Source organism: Aethina tumida, chromosome 5 (assembly GCF_024364675.1).
Source record: "Aethina tumida isolate Nest 87 chromosome 5, icAetTumi1.1, whole genome shotgun sequence".
Classification (NCBI taxonomy): Eukaryota; Metazoa; Arthropoda; class Insecta; order Coleoptera; family Nitidulidae; genus Aethina; species Aethina tumida.
The window spans coordinates 21,912,605-21,930,664 of NC_065439.1; the positions used below are offsets into that span (position 1 = coordinate 21,912,605).

At 30.3% G+C, this 18,060-nt stretch overlaps 4 protein-coding genes and 2 long non-coding RNA genes across 8 annotated transcripts in view; all 6 read right to left on the bottom strand.

Annotated features, from left to right (window-relative positions):
• Positions 1–176: 176 nt before the first annotated feature.
• On the bottom strand, positions 177–1,864 carry LOC109603851 (retinol dehydrogenase 11). Its single transcript, XM_049968221.1, has 4 exons — positions 1,617–1,864; positions 862–1,194; positions 521–807; positions 177–460 (listed from the first exon to the last, which is right to left on the bottom strand). Exons 1-4 carry the CDS (start codon positions 1,834–1,836, stop codon positions 266–268), a joined length of 1,035 nt encoding a protein of 344 aa, XP_049824178.1. The 5' UTR covers positions 1,837–1,864; the 3' UTR covers positions 177–265.
• A 6,536-nt stretch (positions 1,865–8,400) lies between these two features.
• On the bottom strand, positions 8,401–13,951 carry LOC126265545 (uncharacterized). 3 transcript variants are annotated; one of them, XM_049967309.1, is made up of 8 exons: positions 13,794–13,951; positions 13,642–13,743; positions 9,699–9,982; positions 9,414–9,579; positions 9,201–9,361; positions 9,003–9,144; positions 8,609–8,944; positions 8,401–8,545 (listed from the first exon to the last, which is right to left on the bottom strand). In XM_049967309.1, exons 1-8 carry the CDS (start codon positions 13,807–13,809, stop codon positions 8,475–8,477), a joined length of 1,278 nt encoding a protein of 425 aa, XP_049823266.1. In that variant the 5' UTR covers positions 13,810–13,951; the 3' UTR covers positions 8,401–8,474. The 3 variants fall into 3 exon arrangements, with proteins under 3 accessions (XP_049823266.1, XP_049823267.1, XP_049823265.1); XM_049967310.1 differs by having other exon boundaries at positions 9,891–9,982; positions 13,642–13,951; XM_049967308.1 differs by having other exon boundaries at positions 13,642–13,951.
• On the bottom strand, positions 11,042–11,708 carry LOC126265672 (uncharacterized). Its single transcript, XR_007548171.1, has 3 exons — positions 11,617–11,708; positions 11,209–11,562; positions 11,042–11,150 (listed from the first exon to the last, which is right to left on the bottom strand). It is a non-coding gene; the product is annotated as an uncharacterized LOC126265672 (long non-coding RNA).
• LOC109607610 (uncharacterized) lies at positions 11,808–12,630 on the bottom strand. Its single transcript, XR_007548170.1, has 4 exons — positions 12,611–12,630; positions 12,410–12,557; positions 12,016–12,351; positions 11,808–11,952 (listed from the first exon to the last, which is right to left on the bottom strand). It is a non-coding gene; the product is annotated as an uncharacterized LOC109607610 (long non-coding RNA).
• Positions 13,952–14,142: 191 nt separating the features above from the next.
• Positions 14,143–16,133, bottom strand: LOC126265698 (uncharacterized). The gene is made up of 8 exons (XM_049967964.1): positions 16,024–16,133; positions 15,676–15,968; positions 15,470–15,626; positions 15,248–15,414; positions 15,044–15,191; positions 14,640–14,981; positions 14,519–14,581; positions 14,143–14,240 (listed from the first exon to the last, which is right to left on the bottom strand). Exons 2-8 carry the CDS (start codon positions 15,841–15,843, stop codon positions 14,143–14,145), a joined length of 1,143 nt encoding a protein of 380 aa, XP_049823921.1. The 5' UTR covers positions 15,844–15,968; positions 16,024–16,133.
• A 244-nt stretch (positions 16,134–16,377) lies between these two features.
• Positions 16,378–18,060, bottom strand: part of LOC126265703 (uncharacterized) — a 30,831-nt gene continuing 29,148 nt past the window's right edge. Inside the window, exons 3-7 of the mRNA XM_049967991.1 lie at positions 17,826–18,037; positions 17,614–17,767; positions 17,256–17,558; positions 16,938–17,207; positions 16,378–16,882 (exon numbers count right to left, since the gene is read on the bottom strand). Coding sequence (XP_049823948.1) covers positions 16,794–16,882; positions 16,938–17,207; positions 17,256–17,558; positions 17,614–17,767; positions 17,826–17,900 — 891 coding nt within the window. The 5' untranslated portion in view covers positions 17,901–18,037 and the 3' untranslated portion in view covers positions 16,378–16,793. The remainder of the gene's footprint in view (positions 16,883–16,937; positions 17,208–17,255; positions 17,559–17,613; positions 17,768–17,825; positions 18,038–18,060) is intronic.

An 18,060-nucleotide genomic window follows, 5' to 3' on the forward strand; every position in this document is an offset into this window, starting at 1 on the left:
AAAAACTGAATATAAAGTCATCAAAAACGGTTCGTAATGATTAATCATTCTGTAACTTTTTTGGTCCAATATTTTTGTCTGGTCCAGCATTGCTTACCAGGACATCTAGCTGCCGGTTTTGTTAATATAAAAATGTTGAAACTGATAAATATAATGAAACTTAATTAAACTCCACATGCGTTAATTCAGATCAGTATTTATTATTAAAATTAATAAAATTAACAATAAAATAACTTAAAGTAATAAATTATAACTCGTTGAGTATTTAATACTGTTTCTCTTCGGCAGTCAGCCCGACCATTTCTTCCGACTTCTCCCACAAACGTTTCGGAGCGGAGGGATCTTGAGCAGTGGCATATCGTTGGACCAAATGACAGTCTTCGAAATGTTCACCACTTAATTTTTCAATGCCTCTTTGTACGGAACAATAAATGGTAGTTTGTGCGCCTTCTGTGGCGTTCTGAAACAAATAAAACAATGTCATTTCTTTTTGTACATTAATTAAATGTCATTACTCTACCTTGAAGAAGTTGGAGATAATAAGTTGCACGGGTACTTTGTACCAACCCTTTAAATTTCTAAAGAATTCAGTTTCAATTATGCCAGGATGTAGGGAATAAGTTGTTACTTCTGTACCATTCAACTTGTTGGCCAGTTCAATCGTGAACAGTATGTTCATTAATTTGCTGTTGCCGTACACTGCATTTCCAGGATAAGCATTCAAATCGTCCAAATCCAATTTTGCCCGTTTGGCTGCCATCGATGCGACGTTTACAATTCTCGAGGGCCCTGATTTTTTCAGAAGATCTAAACAAATACAAATGGATTAGCACCACCAAGATATACGGCCAGTTGACTTACTAAGCAAAAGATTCGTCAACAAAAACGGTCCGTAATGATTAATCAAAATAGTCTTCTGTAACTTATTTGGTCCAATCCTTTCGTCTTCCAATAATCCGGCACCAGCATTGTTCACCAGGATGTCTAGCTTATTGAAGGTGGCGTTAATATCTTTGGCGAAGGCGCGGACCGAGTCCAAATCTTCCATGTCTATGATCTTGACAATGACATTTTTGTTTCCGGTTTCGAGGATAATTTTTTCAGCTGCAGCTTCAGCTCGCGTCTGGTTTCTGCACGCCAGAATAACAGTGGCGCCACGTTTGGCAAAGTCCAATGCGGTTTCGTATCCAATGCCTGTAATTTGACAACTGATTTTTTACACAGTCACGCTAAGGATGAAACCTGTATATTAATTGGTTTGTGTGAATCAACATAGTGGTTGGTATCATTATTGTTTGTAGAGTAAATGAAGAATTTGTTGTTGTATTAATAACATTTAATTTGATTAATTTAGAATTGTGTGGTACAGGAAAATGTTATCAAATTGAACATTCAACCGAGTTGCTAATTGCTTTCAACGTCACATTTGTGATTGTTTTAAATTATAGATTCCACAGTGACTTATATCTTTAAATGCTACACGATAGAAATATTTTTTTATTTTTTATATTACACCATATTATGTCATAAGCAGTTAATTTTAAAGTTAAGATAAAGTCTATTTATACATACTTATATCACTATAGTAATAATACAAATATATATCTAAATATTACCCGTGTTGGCGCCGGTTACAATGGCAGTTTTTCCAACCAAACAGGTCTGACTTCTGCACCATCCCGTTGTCAATTTAATGTATAACTTGGCGATGGCCAAAAGCGCCCCAACCACGGCCACCAACTTGAATAGACAACACGTGGAACAGAACACGCCCAACATCGTCGACACCGGTTCAATAACAAACAAATTACTACCTATTACTGGGATAAGCGACATTAGCTAAATATATGAAGCCGTGGGTGTTGCGCATAGTCAGATTAGACCACGCAATTCGTTGTGTGCTTATGTGTGTTTTGAAACTGTACTATCACGGTGACTATCAGTTTAAGCACACATGTTATATGTTGAGTGTACTCACAGTTTCTGGACGTTCTGGAACACGGTTATGTGTTGTGCAATATTGTGATTGCTTGTATAACACAGAATTACTTGAGTACTGTACCATCAGCGAGACCAGACTGAAGACCAAAACTCATTAAGTCAATTTGTTAGTAAACAATTCTTAAGAATTATTTTTTTAAAGCATTCAGTATAAAATTTATTTTTAATATTCTGAATTTAATTACGTATTACCGCTATTAATTTAAAAATTATCATTAAATTGTTGAAGGAGGCATGGAGTTCACCTGGAGTCTTATGTACCTCTAAGAATATCTTATTATTTTTTATTGTTGTATGCAACTTTTCCCTTCTAGTAAAATCGTAATATTTTTAAATAGTTAATGCAGAAATATTCTGCATTCAAAAAAAAAAAAACAAAAAAAAGCAACACCTGGATATAATTGATTTATTTTAATTTTTTTAGAAAAATAATAACTTATTACTGAATAATAATTGATTAAATTTTTGAAACAAAATTCATAAAGCATAGATATTAGAAGCTAATAATGGATCGGACAATTTTTTGATTTTTTTTGATGATTATATATACGTTTTATAAATATGGTTTTATTTTATGGTTCCCTTAGTTATATATACATTTTATAAATATTTGATGATATAATAGCTTCAGACTTACCTTTTTAACCTACACAAGTACACGTACGAATGTACAACGAAACATACTTATAATTTCCTAAAGAACTTAAAGACTTTGTAAAATTAAAAGTGTGAAAACCGATTATATTTGTTTCTATGTAAGTTTCAGGATAAATATTACTTATTTTCATGCAGTTTCCACATCTTGCAATTAATTATTGTTATTATTATTACATCTTATTAGAGGGAAATGTATATCGGGAATATTGAGTATTAAGAGATTATACTAGTACCGAAAAAAATTATAGTAAGGTGTATCCATTTAGTTGTTGTTGTGTACTGAAATTTGATTATAATTCTCATGGTTATAAAATAATCTACGCCACTAACAAGATAAAGTGAACTTCAGAATAATTATCTGGGAAATAATCTGTTTCGTTTAAAATTATCTTCCCAATACTGTGATTTTGTTTTGATATTATTATTTCTGCAGCCCCTTTTATAGACACAGTACAAGACTCGTGACAAGAAAAAGGATGACCTGTTTTCAACTGCATCCATCTTTCATCTTTAATGGTAGTAAACTGATTTATTTCAGGAGAAGTGATATTTTTATTAAAATTTAAGGTTACGTTTTCTATTTTTTCTATCGGATTGATATAGTGATGCTCGAATGATTAAAATGATGTTTAAAATAAACTACATTGAATATAATTATTACTATTACAGAATAATGTTTTATTAAATTTTTGAAACAAAAACATGAATTGTCAGAAGCTAATAATGGATTGGACCCCCTCAATTAAGACACTCGATCTAATGAGATTATCGACATTGTCTTGTGGTATCTCATCCCAGACGATCTGAATCTGACGTCTTAGTTCATTAAGTATCTATGGGTGCTGTAAATTACTTAAGCGTTGTTCTATCATGTTCCACATATGTTCGATTGGTCAGAGGTTTGGAGACCTGGGTGGCCAAGGCAGTAAATTCATGTACGTGGCCTCTAGGAAGTTTAATGTATTCCTGACAATATGTGGTCGGGCATTATCTTGCTGAAAAATTAGTCCGAAATCTCTTCTTATGTAGGGAAGAAAATAAGGGTCAAAAACGTCATCCACATATCGCTGGGACGTCATATTGACACTAATGAAAACTAAAAGTGGTCTACTACCATAAGCAATAGCATCTCAAACCATTAAAACAACAAAGCGAGGATTACGTCTTTCTTACACGTCGCCGTCTTACTTAAGTACGACCATCGTTCATGCTCAAGCAAAAGCGTGATTTATCACTAAACACAATGCAATTCCGTTCCTCATCCCACTGTTGACGTTCCATACACCAATAACAACGTTGGTGTCTATGGTTAGCTGTTAGAGGTAAATCTGTGGGCCAAAAGATAAACAGATAGAATCATCCGCTTGTGGATCTGTGGTAGCTCTTGGTCTTTCGAAATCTCTTGGTCTACCTCTTCACTCCATGACTGCCAACATCGTATTACAACATTCACATTTCTGTTAAGACGCCGCGATATTTCTCGATACGAAGTTCCTGCTTTATGCAGGACCTCTATTCTACTTTTGTCAAACTCGTATAATTGGCTAAAAGTATTTCTTGCTTTGTACTCTAGACATCTTAAACGTTTAGTATAAATAAAACAAATTGTGACAAAAAATAAGTATACTCTTGTTTGAGATTCCTTAAAGATATGAAGAAAAAAGAAAAAGAAAGAAAAAAACCGACAATACGATTTCCGATTGACTTCAAATTTTGATCATTTCTTATTTCAATAGGTACCGAATTTTATAAGAATATCTTAGTTGTTAGTAGTGTTGAGTTTTTCTTACAGTTCACTGGTCTATAATAATGGTACTATGGATTCCTTTAGCTGCGACTAGGTCACGCAGGGTTATCTAGCCCAAATTACGTTTCCTTCAAACACGCCTTCAAGCGCCCTCACCTCCATTTTCCCAGTACATTTTATTCCCCACATCAACAAAACATTTACTTCTCTATGACTTCGAACGTCGCATATAGCCAGGTTCTTTACGACCAGAGTACAGATACTCGACTATCGTCGCTGTCATTGTGTATTTCCCTACACCGCTCTGCACTTTGCATCGACAATATTTCACACCGGTTTACGTTGTATATTTTACGTTGCGAAAATACCCTGGAAATTATCAACGCCCCACAAAAATAATAATCGTACGGGAGTGCACCAACCGGCCATAATTGTTCGTATAACTCAATCCACGTTATTTACGTTGGCCAGATGTAATCTTAAATCAAAGAGATGGGGCGTTTAGATGCGTCCGGGTTCATACGGACCGATCATAGACAGAGCTTGAAAGCAGCCGGGGCCACTCTACATGTTAAAATGACGTTTATGGCCACCTGAAATTACGGTTCCACCGGTTAAACTACGAATTTACTCCCGGAGCAACATGGACGTACTGGATGTGACGTTTATTTTGGCAAAGCCGTGGCTGTCTAAGTGGAATTTATTTCGCATCCAGCATTACGGGAGCGTTTTATTCGCTTTATGTTGCTGACCTTTGATGTTATTGATTTACATTTTTTTTATCAATATTTAAAGATAAAATATCGGTGCACGTCTATGGAGACAATTCAAGTAGAAGCGAATTTCCCTATCTTGAGACCAATGTTATTTATGTGTGCGGGATTAGTGAAACTGCTACTGACCAAAGCCATAACCCGAGAATTATTTCCGCATTATTTTATCTAAAGTGTATGTAAAGCCATTTTGTAATATATGTATTTCCTACATATCTTTATTTTTCACTTTCTTTAACGTCGCACTAAAAAGTTTTTATGAGTCAGGTTGTTTTAAAATTTAAATGATCTGAATGAATAATGTGTATTTACAATTTGGCAACCTTGTAATATATCTATAAACTAATAAGTAAGAAGCTCTTAAAATTAGTATTATTTATTCAGAATTATTGAAAAAGTAACTTTGAATATATTGTGTTAATTATGAAGTGGAAATTGCAAATTTAAATAAATTATTTACCTATTTAAGATAAGTGCAACGTTGTCAGATCTTAAATTTAATACCATAAGTGTTGATTTTTTTTAACACCAGAGCCACTTTAATCTTTGATTAACTGTTCTCATGAATATGAAATTGCTGACACATTACTCACCTTAAAATCATACGTGAGTGGCCTAGCATGATGTATTTTCGACGGCACCGCTAAAATACGTTCGATGCAGAAATTATTAGTGTTAACGTTAAATGATGCTAGTACTAATACGACTATAAATTCATAAATATCAGTTACATTTGGCCTGAATTTACGATAATAGCCGATCGAAATGAGCCGTAAGTTATTTATTATTCATTGTTTTAAGCCATAGAAAATTGTTATTAATTATAACTACACATGTTAAATACACACTGCGTAATTTATAACGGGTACAAGTTAATGCAATTATAATTAAATTTTACGTGAATTTCATCGTACATTGAAATGTGCGGTTTTAAATAAATCTGATCTAGTTCATTAAAAGGACAATATCCTAGTTAATGATAATGAAAGGTGATTTAATCATTGAACGTGAACAATGTCTAGATTTGGTATCAACGAAGAAATTAAGCATTATCTGATGTAAAGCCTCGTACAACTTGTTTGGAAATAAATCAGACATTAGATTGTGAAAAATCAACAATTAGAAAGAGGATCCAAAGTTTTATGAAGTTGGACAAATCGATCCTACATAGCATGCTAGCAAGGATAACAAATTTAAGTCTTCTAACTGTCATAAATTAACCATTAGAAAGAGTTTTAAGTAATGAATTTCACCAAAAAATTGGACAAATCATCTATTTACTATTTATCTACTGTTACATGTGACGAAAAACGAAACAAAACTTGTTGGAATAATACTGAAGAACAGTCCTAACCTAGGAACGATTTTGACTATCTACGAAGAGATCAAACTAACATATATACCATTCCCATATTGACGAGTTCATGCAAACTTACTCAAGGATGAGCCCTTTCAGTCAGTGGAAAAGGTACAAAATGTAAATTGGGAAGTTCAAGCTATTACATATACTTCTCTATATGATAATTATATACATATTTTCGTTATTGTCCAAATTTTACTTAGGTAAACATTAAACACGTAAATTACTTTTTCCGGTACTTAGCAATAACTAATAACTCTTCAGATTCGCTTGAATAACATTTTTTTCAATTTGATTTAGACTTGGGTACCGACAGTGGATTCCCGGCTTTAAAAAGAGGACCGGGAAACGGCACGAGGCCTACATTCGCTGAATGAAGATGATGATGTGCTTTTACCGACACTTCTTAAAACCTGCGCACGTAACCGCGTTTTATACGCATATTTCTCTCACTTTATATCTGCCATGGTTAAGTGCTGCCAAGGAAATGTGGCACTAAAACTGCACCTACACTTTGGATGATGTCCACGTTATGCCGGAGATATTGAATGAAATGTTCCGCACTTTTCAAGACGGGCTTTTGTACGGTCTCCTCGGACAGTTTTGCCGTATAACTGTTATGGAAGTAATAAAATTATGGACATTTTATGTTTGTTTTATTAATAAATGTACCGGAAAACATACATTCTTGAGATGCTTCAAGAGCACATATCTAGTTACCAAAATATGTGATTATTGAATATCTTCATATATGTTCTCACGATTATTGTTTATATTTATGCCTAAAATGAATAAGTTGTTACAACATGATTCCTTGTAGATATAGATAATCAAAATTTCAAAATTGTCAACGAGACCGTTCCAATATTGGCTTTAAGGCAGAACTGCTGCATATTTTTATGTATTTCCAATTTTTTTATGGTTCCCTTAGTTATATATACATTTTATAACTATTTGATGATATAATAGCTTCAGACTTACCTTTTTAATCTACACAAGTACACGTACGAATGTACAACGAAACATACTTATAATTTCCTAAAGAACTTAAAGGCTTTGTAAAATTAAAAGTGTGAAAACCGATTATATTTGTTTCTAAGTAAGTTTCAGGATAAATATTACTTACTTTCATGCAGTTTCCACATCTTGCAATTAATTATTGTTATTATTATTACATCTTATTAGAGGGAAATGTATATCGGGAATATTGAGTATTAAGAGATTATAGTAGTACCGAAAAAATTTATAGTAAGGAGTATACATTTAGTTGTTGTTGTGTACTGAAATTTGATTATTATAATTCTCATGGTTATAAAATAATCTACGCCACTAACAAGATAAAGTGATCTTTAGAATAATTATCTGGGAAATAATCTGTTTCGTTTAAAATTATCTTCCCAATACTGTAATTTTGTTTTGATATTTTTACTTCTGCAGCCCCTTTTATAGACACAGTACAAGATTCGTGACAAGAAAAAGGATGACCTGTTTTCAACTCCATCCATCTTTCATCTTTAATGGTAGTGATGATTTATTTTAGGAGAAGTGATATTTTTACTAAAATTTAAAGTTACGTTTTCTATTTTTTTCTCTCGGATTGATATGCTGTAATGACGATTCTAAAATATTTAAAATGATATTTAAACTACAGTGAACATAATTTTTTTCCTCACCTTCAAAGTTCTTAATATTCCAAATCAAAATTTTGGATGGCTTGTTAGACACGCAGATATATTTAATTGACGAAGTTGTTACGATTATTGTAATTAAAATAGAAATATAGCGTGCTTGCAAACCTTATAACTAACGTTGTGGTCAAGAGTTTCCTTTTCTGGAGACGAATAAGGAAAGTAAAAAAAAAAAATGATTAAATCAATTTTTATTTATTTAAATTAATTAATTTAAAGTAAATTAAAGTAAATTATTCATATGTAATTCAATGAGCTTGATAAAACACATTCGGTTCCATTATGTACTCGTATTCATGACAAGTACTTGGCTGTGTATCTGAAATGTTCATCAAACACATTTAAAGAATGCAATGCAAAATTGTTGCAGTATTCTACTTACAATGGTTCACTTCAATTTCTGGATGTTTATTTGGCCTACTTCTATAAAAACACCAAAATTTAACCACATTTATAATTAATAAGGTAATGAACAGTGATCCAAGGACTGCAATCGCAGTTACTAATTTGTCAGTTCTAGAATATTGATCAACAATGTAGCAAGTCCCCCGACAGCAAATATGACATACATCAACATTTAAACACTCTTTTAATATTTCTTTGCCACAATGTTGTTCATAAATGTTAGTTTGATTAGGGTCAACTTTCATTTCTTTATAGCCTTCTATACATGTTACGTTTTCAAAATATTCAGTTTCATGTTCAATATATCGTTGATCTGTAGATAATTTAATTATTTATTTGTGCATTTGAGATGTCAGGTTTAAATGCCATACCATTTTCATTGCAAAGGTGTAAGTAATCAAAACTCCAATAATAATCCAAATAATGATTCTTCAAATCAACTTGAAGAATGAAATCATGCTCTAAGGGATAATCGCTGCAAATTTTTGCATATGTCCATTCACTTGATGATTCCTTTAACAATAAACTTAATTAAAGAATTATTTTCACATTATAGTAAGAATTATTACGGTAATATGTTTTATATTGTTTTCATTTATTAGGGAAATTCTCATCGAACAAGTTGTACATGTGGATACGTACATTGATACACAATGGTACCTTTTAAATTCGTCGTGTCTCCCGAATGTGAAGTTGTATATACCGGGTGTATGTGTTACAATGCTTTCGCCTGGAACTCGAAAATTTTATTATAAATGGACAAAATAATAATATATACTCACGAATATGCAACTTCATAATACTATCTGATCTAATGTATCCTGTTTCTGTAATATATTGACCTGATTTTGAAATAAATACGATGAACTCTGGTCCACTAATTAGTATAGTATCATTTTGCAAATTATATTTTATGGATACGTGTTTCCACTTGGAGGCAGTTGTCAACTGAAACAAGAATCGTTATTTTGTTTTTTGAAAATGAAAGGAAATTGAGGTATTCCCTAAAAATTAAACATGTTATTTTGATTCGGTAATGATGATTAAACTTTATTATTTATACTAACCAATGTAACTTTTTCGTTGACTACTGAACCAATTTCATCGACAAAATTTATTGTTTCAATAACTGTATGTTCATTATTCGTAATATTAACGATTCCAACTCCTTTCATTGAAAAACTACATATTTTATTAAAAGATATATTTTTTACTTCTGGAAGATCAATCCATCGTTCATCTGTAATAATTTTATTTACATTTTCTTTCGCAATACGATTTTCATACACATTTATTTCAGGCATTTCCAATTTCCATCTGGGACTAATATAATGAGATTTCGATGAAGGCTCTAAAATTTAAGCATGTTTATATATAAACAGTTCTATATACATTACAAATAATTAGAAACACACATATCGAAAAAAGGTCTTCTATTACGTGATAAACAATTATTGTCTTTATCGTGCATAATGGCTCTATCGACATTATAAAATTATGAAGAACAATAAATTATACTAAAATTAGTAGTTGGAAACAAAATCTTAGACTTTGATGTTTAAATACAAATAAGTTTTTGACTAGGCTGTCCCTGACTCACCTATTCCAGAATTTTTTATGTCCCAACGTAAGATTTCACTTGGTTTATCCGACACACAAATATATTTTACTGAATCAACTTTCGCAAACAAAGGTGTCAAAACTAAAATAAATTTCAATAACATTATTAACGAGTGTTTCAACTAAACTGACCATTTCCTTTTGTTATTCGTTTTGTGATAAGGACGACGCGACATTTGAAAATTTCCTTCCTAGTAAAAAATTAGTTTAGTTTTCCTTTATTTACTAGTACAGTTTCGGTAAGCATAATAATTTAATAGAGTTTTAATCATCCTGTTATTGTTTTCGGTTCTAGGGAGGATAATACGATAATCATATCTCGTGAAGCTTAATACTTTCGTCATTTACGAGTATAATTGGTTTTCAACTAAAACAAGAATACAACGATTATGTTAAATAAATTTTCGATTATTGTTCACTAATTCAAGGAACAATTATAAAAAATAAATAAAAATGTAAAAAAAATCGTATATTTATGAATTATATAATTTATGATTCCAAGTCATTCTGTATAATGAATTCTCTTCTACTATATCTGTTGATGTGCCTTGTTCCTTGCTGAAATATAAAATAATAATTAAAACGGATTCTTTATTAGATATGTATCATGTAACTTTTTCTAATTTATTTTGGTAAAACAAAATTGTAATTAATATTGCGAATGTTGTCACAACAAGCGAAAAATTTGGTATATGTATGTTTGAAAACTTTGTATAATATTGTGGTTAGGTATTTCTTTTTCTGGTAACGAATAAGGAATGTGAAATAAAATGATTAAACCAATTTTTTATTTACATAAAGTGACAAAATAATTTATTTATGTGTAAATTAATGACCTCGATGAAACGCAGTTGATTCCAATATGTACTCGTATTCATGTTCATTATTTGATTGCGTGACTGAAATATTCATCAATACATTTAAAGTTTATTAATATTGTTTCAGTATTCTACTTACAATGGTTCACTTCACTTTTTGAGTGTTTATTTAATTTACTTCTCCTGGTGAAATACCAAAATCCGATTATATTGATGATTAAAGAGGCAATGAAGAGTAATCCAAGTACTATACTTGCAATTAATTCATATACAATTACTGTAATTTTGTTTTGATATTTTTACTTCTGCAGCCCCTTTTATAGACACAGTACAAGATTCGTGACAAGAAAAAGGATGACCTGTTTTCTACTCCATCCATCTTTCATCTTTAATGGTAGTGATGATTTATTTTAGGAGAAGTGATATTTTTACTAAAATTTAAAGTTACGTTTTCTATTTTTTTCTCTCGGATTGATATGCTGTAATGACGATTCTAAAATATTTAAAATGATATTTAAACTACAGTGAACATAATTTTTTTCCTCACCTTCAAATTTCTTAATATTCCAAATCAAAATTTTGGATGGCTTGTTAGATATGTAGATATATTTAATTGACGAAGTTGTTACGATTATTGTAATTAAAATAGAAATATAGCGTACATTTGTGCTTGCAAACCTTATGACTAACGTTGTGGTCAAGAGTTTCCTTTTCTGGAGACGAATAAGGAAAGTAAAAAATGATTAAACCAATTTTTATTTATTTAAATTAATTAATTTAAAGTAAATTAAAGTAAATTATTCATATGTAATTCAATGAGCTTGATAAAACACATTCGGTTCCATTATGTACTCGTATTCATGACAAGTACTTGGCTGTGTATCTGAAATGTTCATCAAACACATTTAAAGAATGCAATGCAAAATTGTTGCGGTATTCTACTTACAATGGTTCACTTCAATTTCTGGATGTTTATTTGGCCTACTTCTACAAAAACACCAAAATTGAACCACATTTATAATTAATAAGGTAATGAACAGTGTTCCAAGGACTGCAATCGCAGTTACTAATTTGTCAGTTCTAGAATATTGATCAACAATGTAGCAAGTCCCCCGACAGCAAATATGACATACATCAACATTTAAACACTCTTTTAATATTTCTTTGCCACAATGTTGTTTATAAATGTTAGTTTGATTAGGGTCAACTTTCATTTCTTTATAGCCTTCTATACATGTTACGTTTTCAAAATATTCAGTTTCATGTTCAATATATCGTTGATCTGTAGATAATTTAATTATTTATTTGTGCATTTGAGATGTCAGGTTTAAATGCCATACCATTTTCATTGCAAAGGTGTAAGTAATCAAAACTCCAATAATAATCCGAAACATTATCATCAACATTCAAATCAACTTGAAGAATAAAATCAATCTCTAAGGGATAATCGCTGCAAATTTTTGCATATGTCCATTCACTTGATGATTTCTTTGACAATAAACTTAATTAAATAATTATTTTCACATTATAGTAAGACTTACTACGGTAATATGTTTTATATTGTTTTCATTTATTAGTGAAATTTTCATCCAACAAGTTGTACATGTGGATACGTACATTGATACACAATGGTACCTTTTAAATTCGTCGTGTCTCCCGAATGTGAAGTTGTATATACCGGGTGTATGTGTTACAATGCTTTCGCCTGGAACTCGAAAATTTTATTATAAATGGACAAAATAATAATATACACTCACGAATATGCAACTTCATAATACTATCTGATCTAATGTATCCTCTTTCTGTAATATATTGACCTGATTTTGAAATAAATACGATGAACTCTGGTCCACTAATTAGTATATCATTTTGCAAATTATATTTTATGGATACGTGTTTCCACTTGGAGGCAGTTGTCAACTGAAACAAGAATCGTTATTTTGTTTTTTGAAACTGAAAGGAAATTGAGGTATTCCCTAAAAATTAAACATTTTATTTTGATTCGGTAATGATGATTAAATTTTATTATTTATACTAACCAATGTAACCTTTTCGTTGACTACTGAACCAATTTCATCGACAAAATTTATTGTTTGAATAACTGTATGTACATTATTCGTAATATTAACGATTCCAACTCCTTTCATTGAAAAACTACATATTTTATTAAAAGATATATTTTTTACTTCTGGAAGATCAATCCATCGTTCATCTGTAATAATTTTATTTACATTTTCTTTCGCAATACGATTTTCATACACATTTCTTTCAGGCATTTCCAATTTCCATCTGGGACTAATATAATGAGATTTCGATGAAGGCTCTAAAATTTAAGCATGTTTATATATAAACAGTTCTATATACATTACAAATAATTAGAAACATACATATCGAAAAAAGGTCTTCTATTACGTGGTAAACAATTATTGACTTTATCGTGCATAATGGCTCTATCGACATTATAAAATTATGAAGAACAATAAATTATACTAAAATTAGTAGTTGGAAACAAAATCTTAGACTTTGATGTTTAAATACAAATAAGTTTTTGACTAGGCTGTCCCTGACTCACCTTTTCCAGAATTTTTTATGTCCCATCGTAAAATTTCACTTGGTTTATCCGACACACAAATATATTTTACTGAAACAACTTTCGCAAACAAAGGTGTCAAAACTAAAATAAATTTCAATAACATTATTAACGAGTGTTTCAACTAAACTGACCATTTCCTTTTGTCATTCGTTTTGTGATAAGGAAGTCGCGTCATTTGAACATTTCCTTCCAAGTAAAAAATATGTTTAGTTTTCGTTTATTTACTAGTACAGTTTCGGTTTATTGTAAGCATAATAATTTAATAGAGTTTTAATCATCCTGTTATTGTTTTCGGTTTTTAGGGAGGATAATACGATAACTACATCTCGTGAAGCTTAATACTTTCGTAATTTACGAGTGTAATTGGTTTTCAAATGAGACAAGGATACAACGATTATGTTAAATAAATTTTCGATTATTGTTCACTAATTCAAGGGAAAATTATAAAAAATAAATAAAAATGTAAAAAAATTCGTATATTTATGAATTATATAATTTATCATTCAAAGTCATTCTGTATAATGAATTTTCTTCTACTATATCTGTTGATGTGCCTTGTTCCATTTCCTTGTTCCTTGCTGAAATATAAAATAATAATTAAAACGGATTCTTTATTAGATATGTATCATGTAACTTTTTCTAATTTCTTTTGGTAAAACAAAATCGTAATTAATATTGCGAATGTTGTCACAACAAGCGAAAGATTTGGTATATGTATGTTTGAAAACTTTGTATAATGTTGTGGTTAGGTATTTCCTTTTCTGGTGACGAATAAGGAATGTGAAATAAAATGATTAAACCAATTTTTTATTTACATAAAGTGACAAAATAATTTATTTATGTGTAAATTAATGACCTCGATGAAACGCAGTTGATTCCAATATGTACTCGTATTCATGTTCATTATTTGACTGCGTGACTGAAATATTCATCAATACATTTAAAGTTTATTAATATTGTTTCAGTATTCTACTTACAATGGTTCACTTCACTTTTTGAGTGTTTATTTAATTTACTTCTCCTGGTGAAATACCAAAATCCTATTATATTGATGATTAAAGAGGCAATGAAGAGTAATCCAAGTACTATACTTGCAATTAATTCATATACAATTGCTTTTTCTTTGTTTACAATATAGCATCTTCCTTCACAACAAATCTGACATATTTGAACGTTTGCACAATTCCTTAATATTTCTGTACCACATTGTTGTTTATAAGTGTCGGTTTCGTTGGGGTTAATCTCCATTTTTCTGTTGCCCTCCATACACGATACTTTTTCTTGGAGATTGGACGGTTCGTGTACAATAAATCGTTGATCTGAAATATTTTAAATTAAATTACTTTAACTCAACAAATTCCCTTTTTATTGTAGTCATTACCATTTTTGTTACAAAGGTGTAGATAATCAAAATTCCAAAATCTGCCTTTCTCCATTTGAGGCCCCTCCAATTCAACTTTAATTTGAAAATCTGATTTTAGGGCCGAACTGCTGCATATTTTTATGTATTTCCAATTGTTTGATGATACCTTTAGTAATATTCACATTTTATAAATATTTGGTGATGTAGTGGTTTAAAACTTACTTTTTTTTTAATTTCCTCTTTCATGTCATTGGATAAAATGAAAGTTACATTGCAGTTAATACACGTACGAGTGTATAACGAGATACACTTATAATTTCCTAAAGAGCTTGAAGGCTTAGTAAAATTGAAGGTATGAGAACCGGTGACGTTTACTTCTGTATAAGTCTCTATATAAAATATTACTTATTAATTTATCTTTAAGTTTAATCAAGGATGCCTTACTGTTATGCAGTTTCCACATACTGCAATTAATTTGAATATGATGTATACCAGTATCATTGGTAATGGGAAATATATATTGGGAATTTTGAGTATGAACTGAAATAGTAGTTCCAGAAAAATTGAGAGTGAGGTGTATCCATTTAGTTGCTGTTGTATACTGAAATTTAATTACAGTTCTATGGTTATAAAATAATCTACAAACCTACCAAGATTAATAGATTTTTAGAATAATTGTCTGAGAAATAATCTGCTTCGTTTAAAATTATCTTTCCAATAGTGTTAGTTTGTTTTGATATGGATACTTCTGCAGCTCCTTTTATAGACACAGTACAAGACTCGATGCAAGCAAACTTAGAACCTGCTTGTAATTCCATCCATCTTTCATCTTTAATGGTAGTGAACTGATTTATTTCAAATGAAGTGATAGTTTTATTATTATTTAAGGTTACGTTTTCTATTTTTTCTCTCGGATTGATATAGTGTGGCTCGTCTGATGATCCTAAAATTTTAAAATAATTTTTAAAATAAACTATAATGAATATAATTTCCCCCACCTTTAAGGTTCTCAATATCCCACAGCAAAATTTTAGACGGTTTGTTAGACACACAGATATATTTAATTGATGAAGTTGTCACTAATATTGTAATTAAAATGAACAGTATTGAGTACATTTTGTAAATGAATGGTGACAAGTTTTATGTTTAACGTTGTGGTCAAGTATTTCCTTATCTGGTGACGAATAAATGAAGTTAAATAAAATGATTAAACCAATTTGGTATTTGATGTGGAAGGTTTAAATGCTAAACTCCAAAAACAGGCTTCCCCAGGCTTACCTGTTTCAGATTTTTTTATGTCTCATAGTAAAATTTCACTTGGTTTATCAGAAACGCAAATATATTTTACTAAAGCATCTTTCACAAAGGTGTTAAAATTAAAATATATCTCAATAACATTATTAACGAGTTAAACAGTTAAACTGTCAATTTTCTTTTTTTATTCGTTTTGTGGTAACTGCTTTGTATCATATAAACATTTCCTTCCTAGTAGAAATAATATATTTAGTTTTTATTTTCTAACACAGTTTCGGTTTATTGTGGTCATACTAATTCAATAAAGTTTTAATAATTACTGTTATTGTTTTGGTTTTCTCGTGAAGCTTAAAACTTTCGTCATTTACAAGTATAATTGGTTTTGAAATAAGACAATGTTACAACTACGAAACTAAATGAATTTTCAATGGGAATTTACTAATTCTAGCGATAATTAGTTGTAATTATATAAAAATAAATGAACGAATGTAAAAAATTCATATTATTATAAATTTTATAATTTATCATTCAAAGACATTCCATAAATCGAATTTTCTTCCATAATATCTGTCGAATCGCATTGTTCCGTTTCCTTCTTTTTTGCTGAAATTTAAAATAACAATTAAAATGGACCCATTATTAGATGTTTACCATGTACCTTTCTCTAATTTCTTTCTGCAAAACCATATACTGACGGCAATCCAACATATAATTAAAAAAGTAAATATTCCATAAAGTATATACTCATAACTAAATTTATTAATTTCATAGCAAATGGAGCCACAACAAGCATAACATACTTTATTCTGACAATTTTCTGGAAGTATCTTGTCCATGTCCACATCACATTTACTGTCATTAAAATTAGTTCCATTTACATAATAACACATTCCAGTTTTTTTCTGAGACGTTTTTTTAACGAATCTTTCTAAAAACATACAACCTAATACGACGAATTTTATATTTATGTCCTTACTTCGTCCGTGACTTAAAAATAGTGTGCTGATTTGTAAATTCCCATATGTGGAAATTTGAGTTTCGAGAGTTAGATTGAAGCTTCCTGGTCTAAGCAATTCTGTGCTGCATATTATCACATTTTGCCATTTCGGGTCATCCTTATATTCCTCTGTATTTTCTGTCGTACCATTGTTTGTAAGGGTGACGTTTAATTTGCATTGATTGCACTTAATAAAAAAATCAACACACTTATAATTTGTAGTGAAGTTATCTCTGATGTGAAGTGTGTGGGTGCCATTTTTATTGAATGTTAAAATTGTGTCTAAAACAGCACTAAATTACCATTAAACAGTGGATTATACGGAAAAATAACTTACAGTTATGTATTTTAAAACGAGCATTTTTGAAAGAAACAGTAACATTTTCATTATTTGAAATATTATGTAGTATAGGAAATCCCATCCCATCTAATGGATAAATTTTTTTATCCAATAGGTTCATTGTAAAATGATACCAAAGGTTAGTAGTATTCTAAAACAAATTTGTAAACGTAAACCCAATTGATAAATAAATTTTAAATTATGTCTACCAATGTAATATTAGTTGTACCTAAATAGAAAGTAATTTTTCTAGATTGTACTTTTTTTAAAACGGAAAAGGACATGTTCCGTCCATATTCAAAGTTTATTGTGCGAGTATTGTAAATTTCCAAATGTTCCCAGCGTTTATCTATTATTAATTCGGAAATGTTTTTAACATTTGCATAACTAACATGATTAACCAAATAATTCGATGACACACCTAAAAAATTAATTAACATTAAA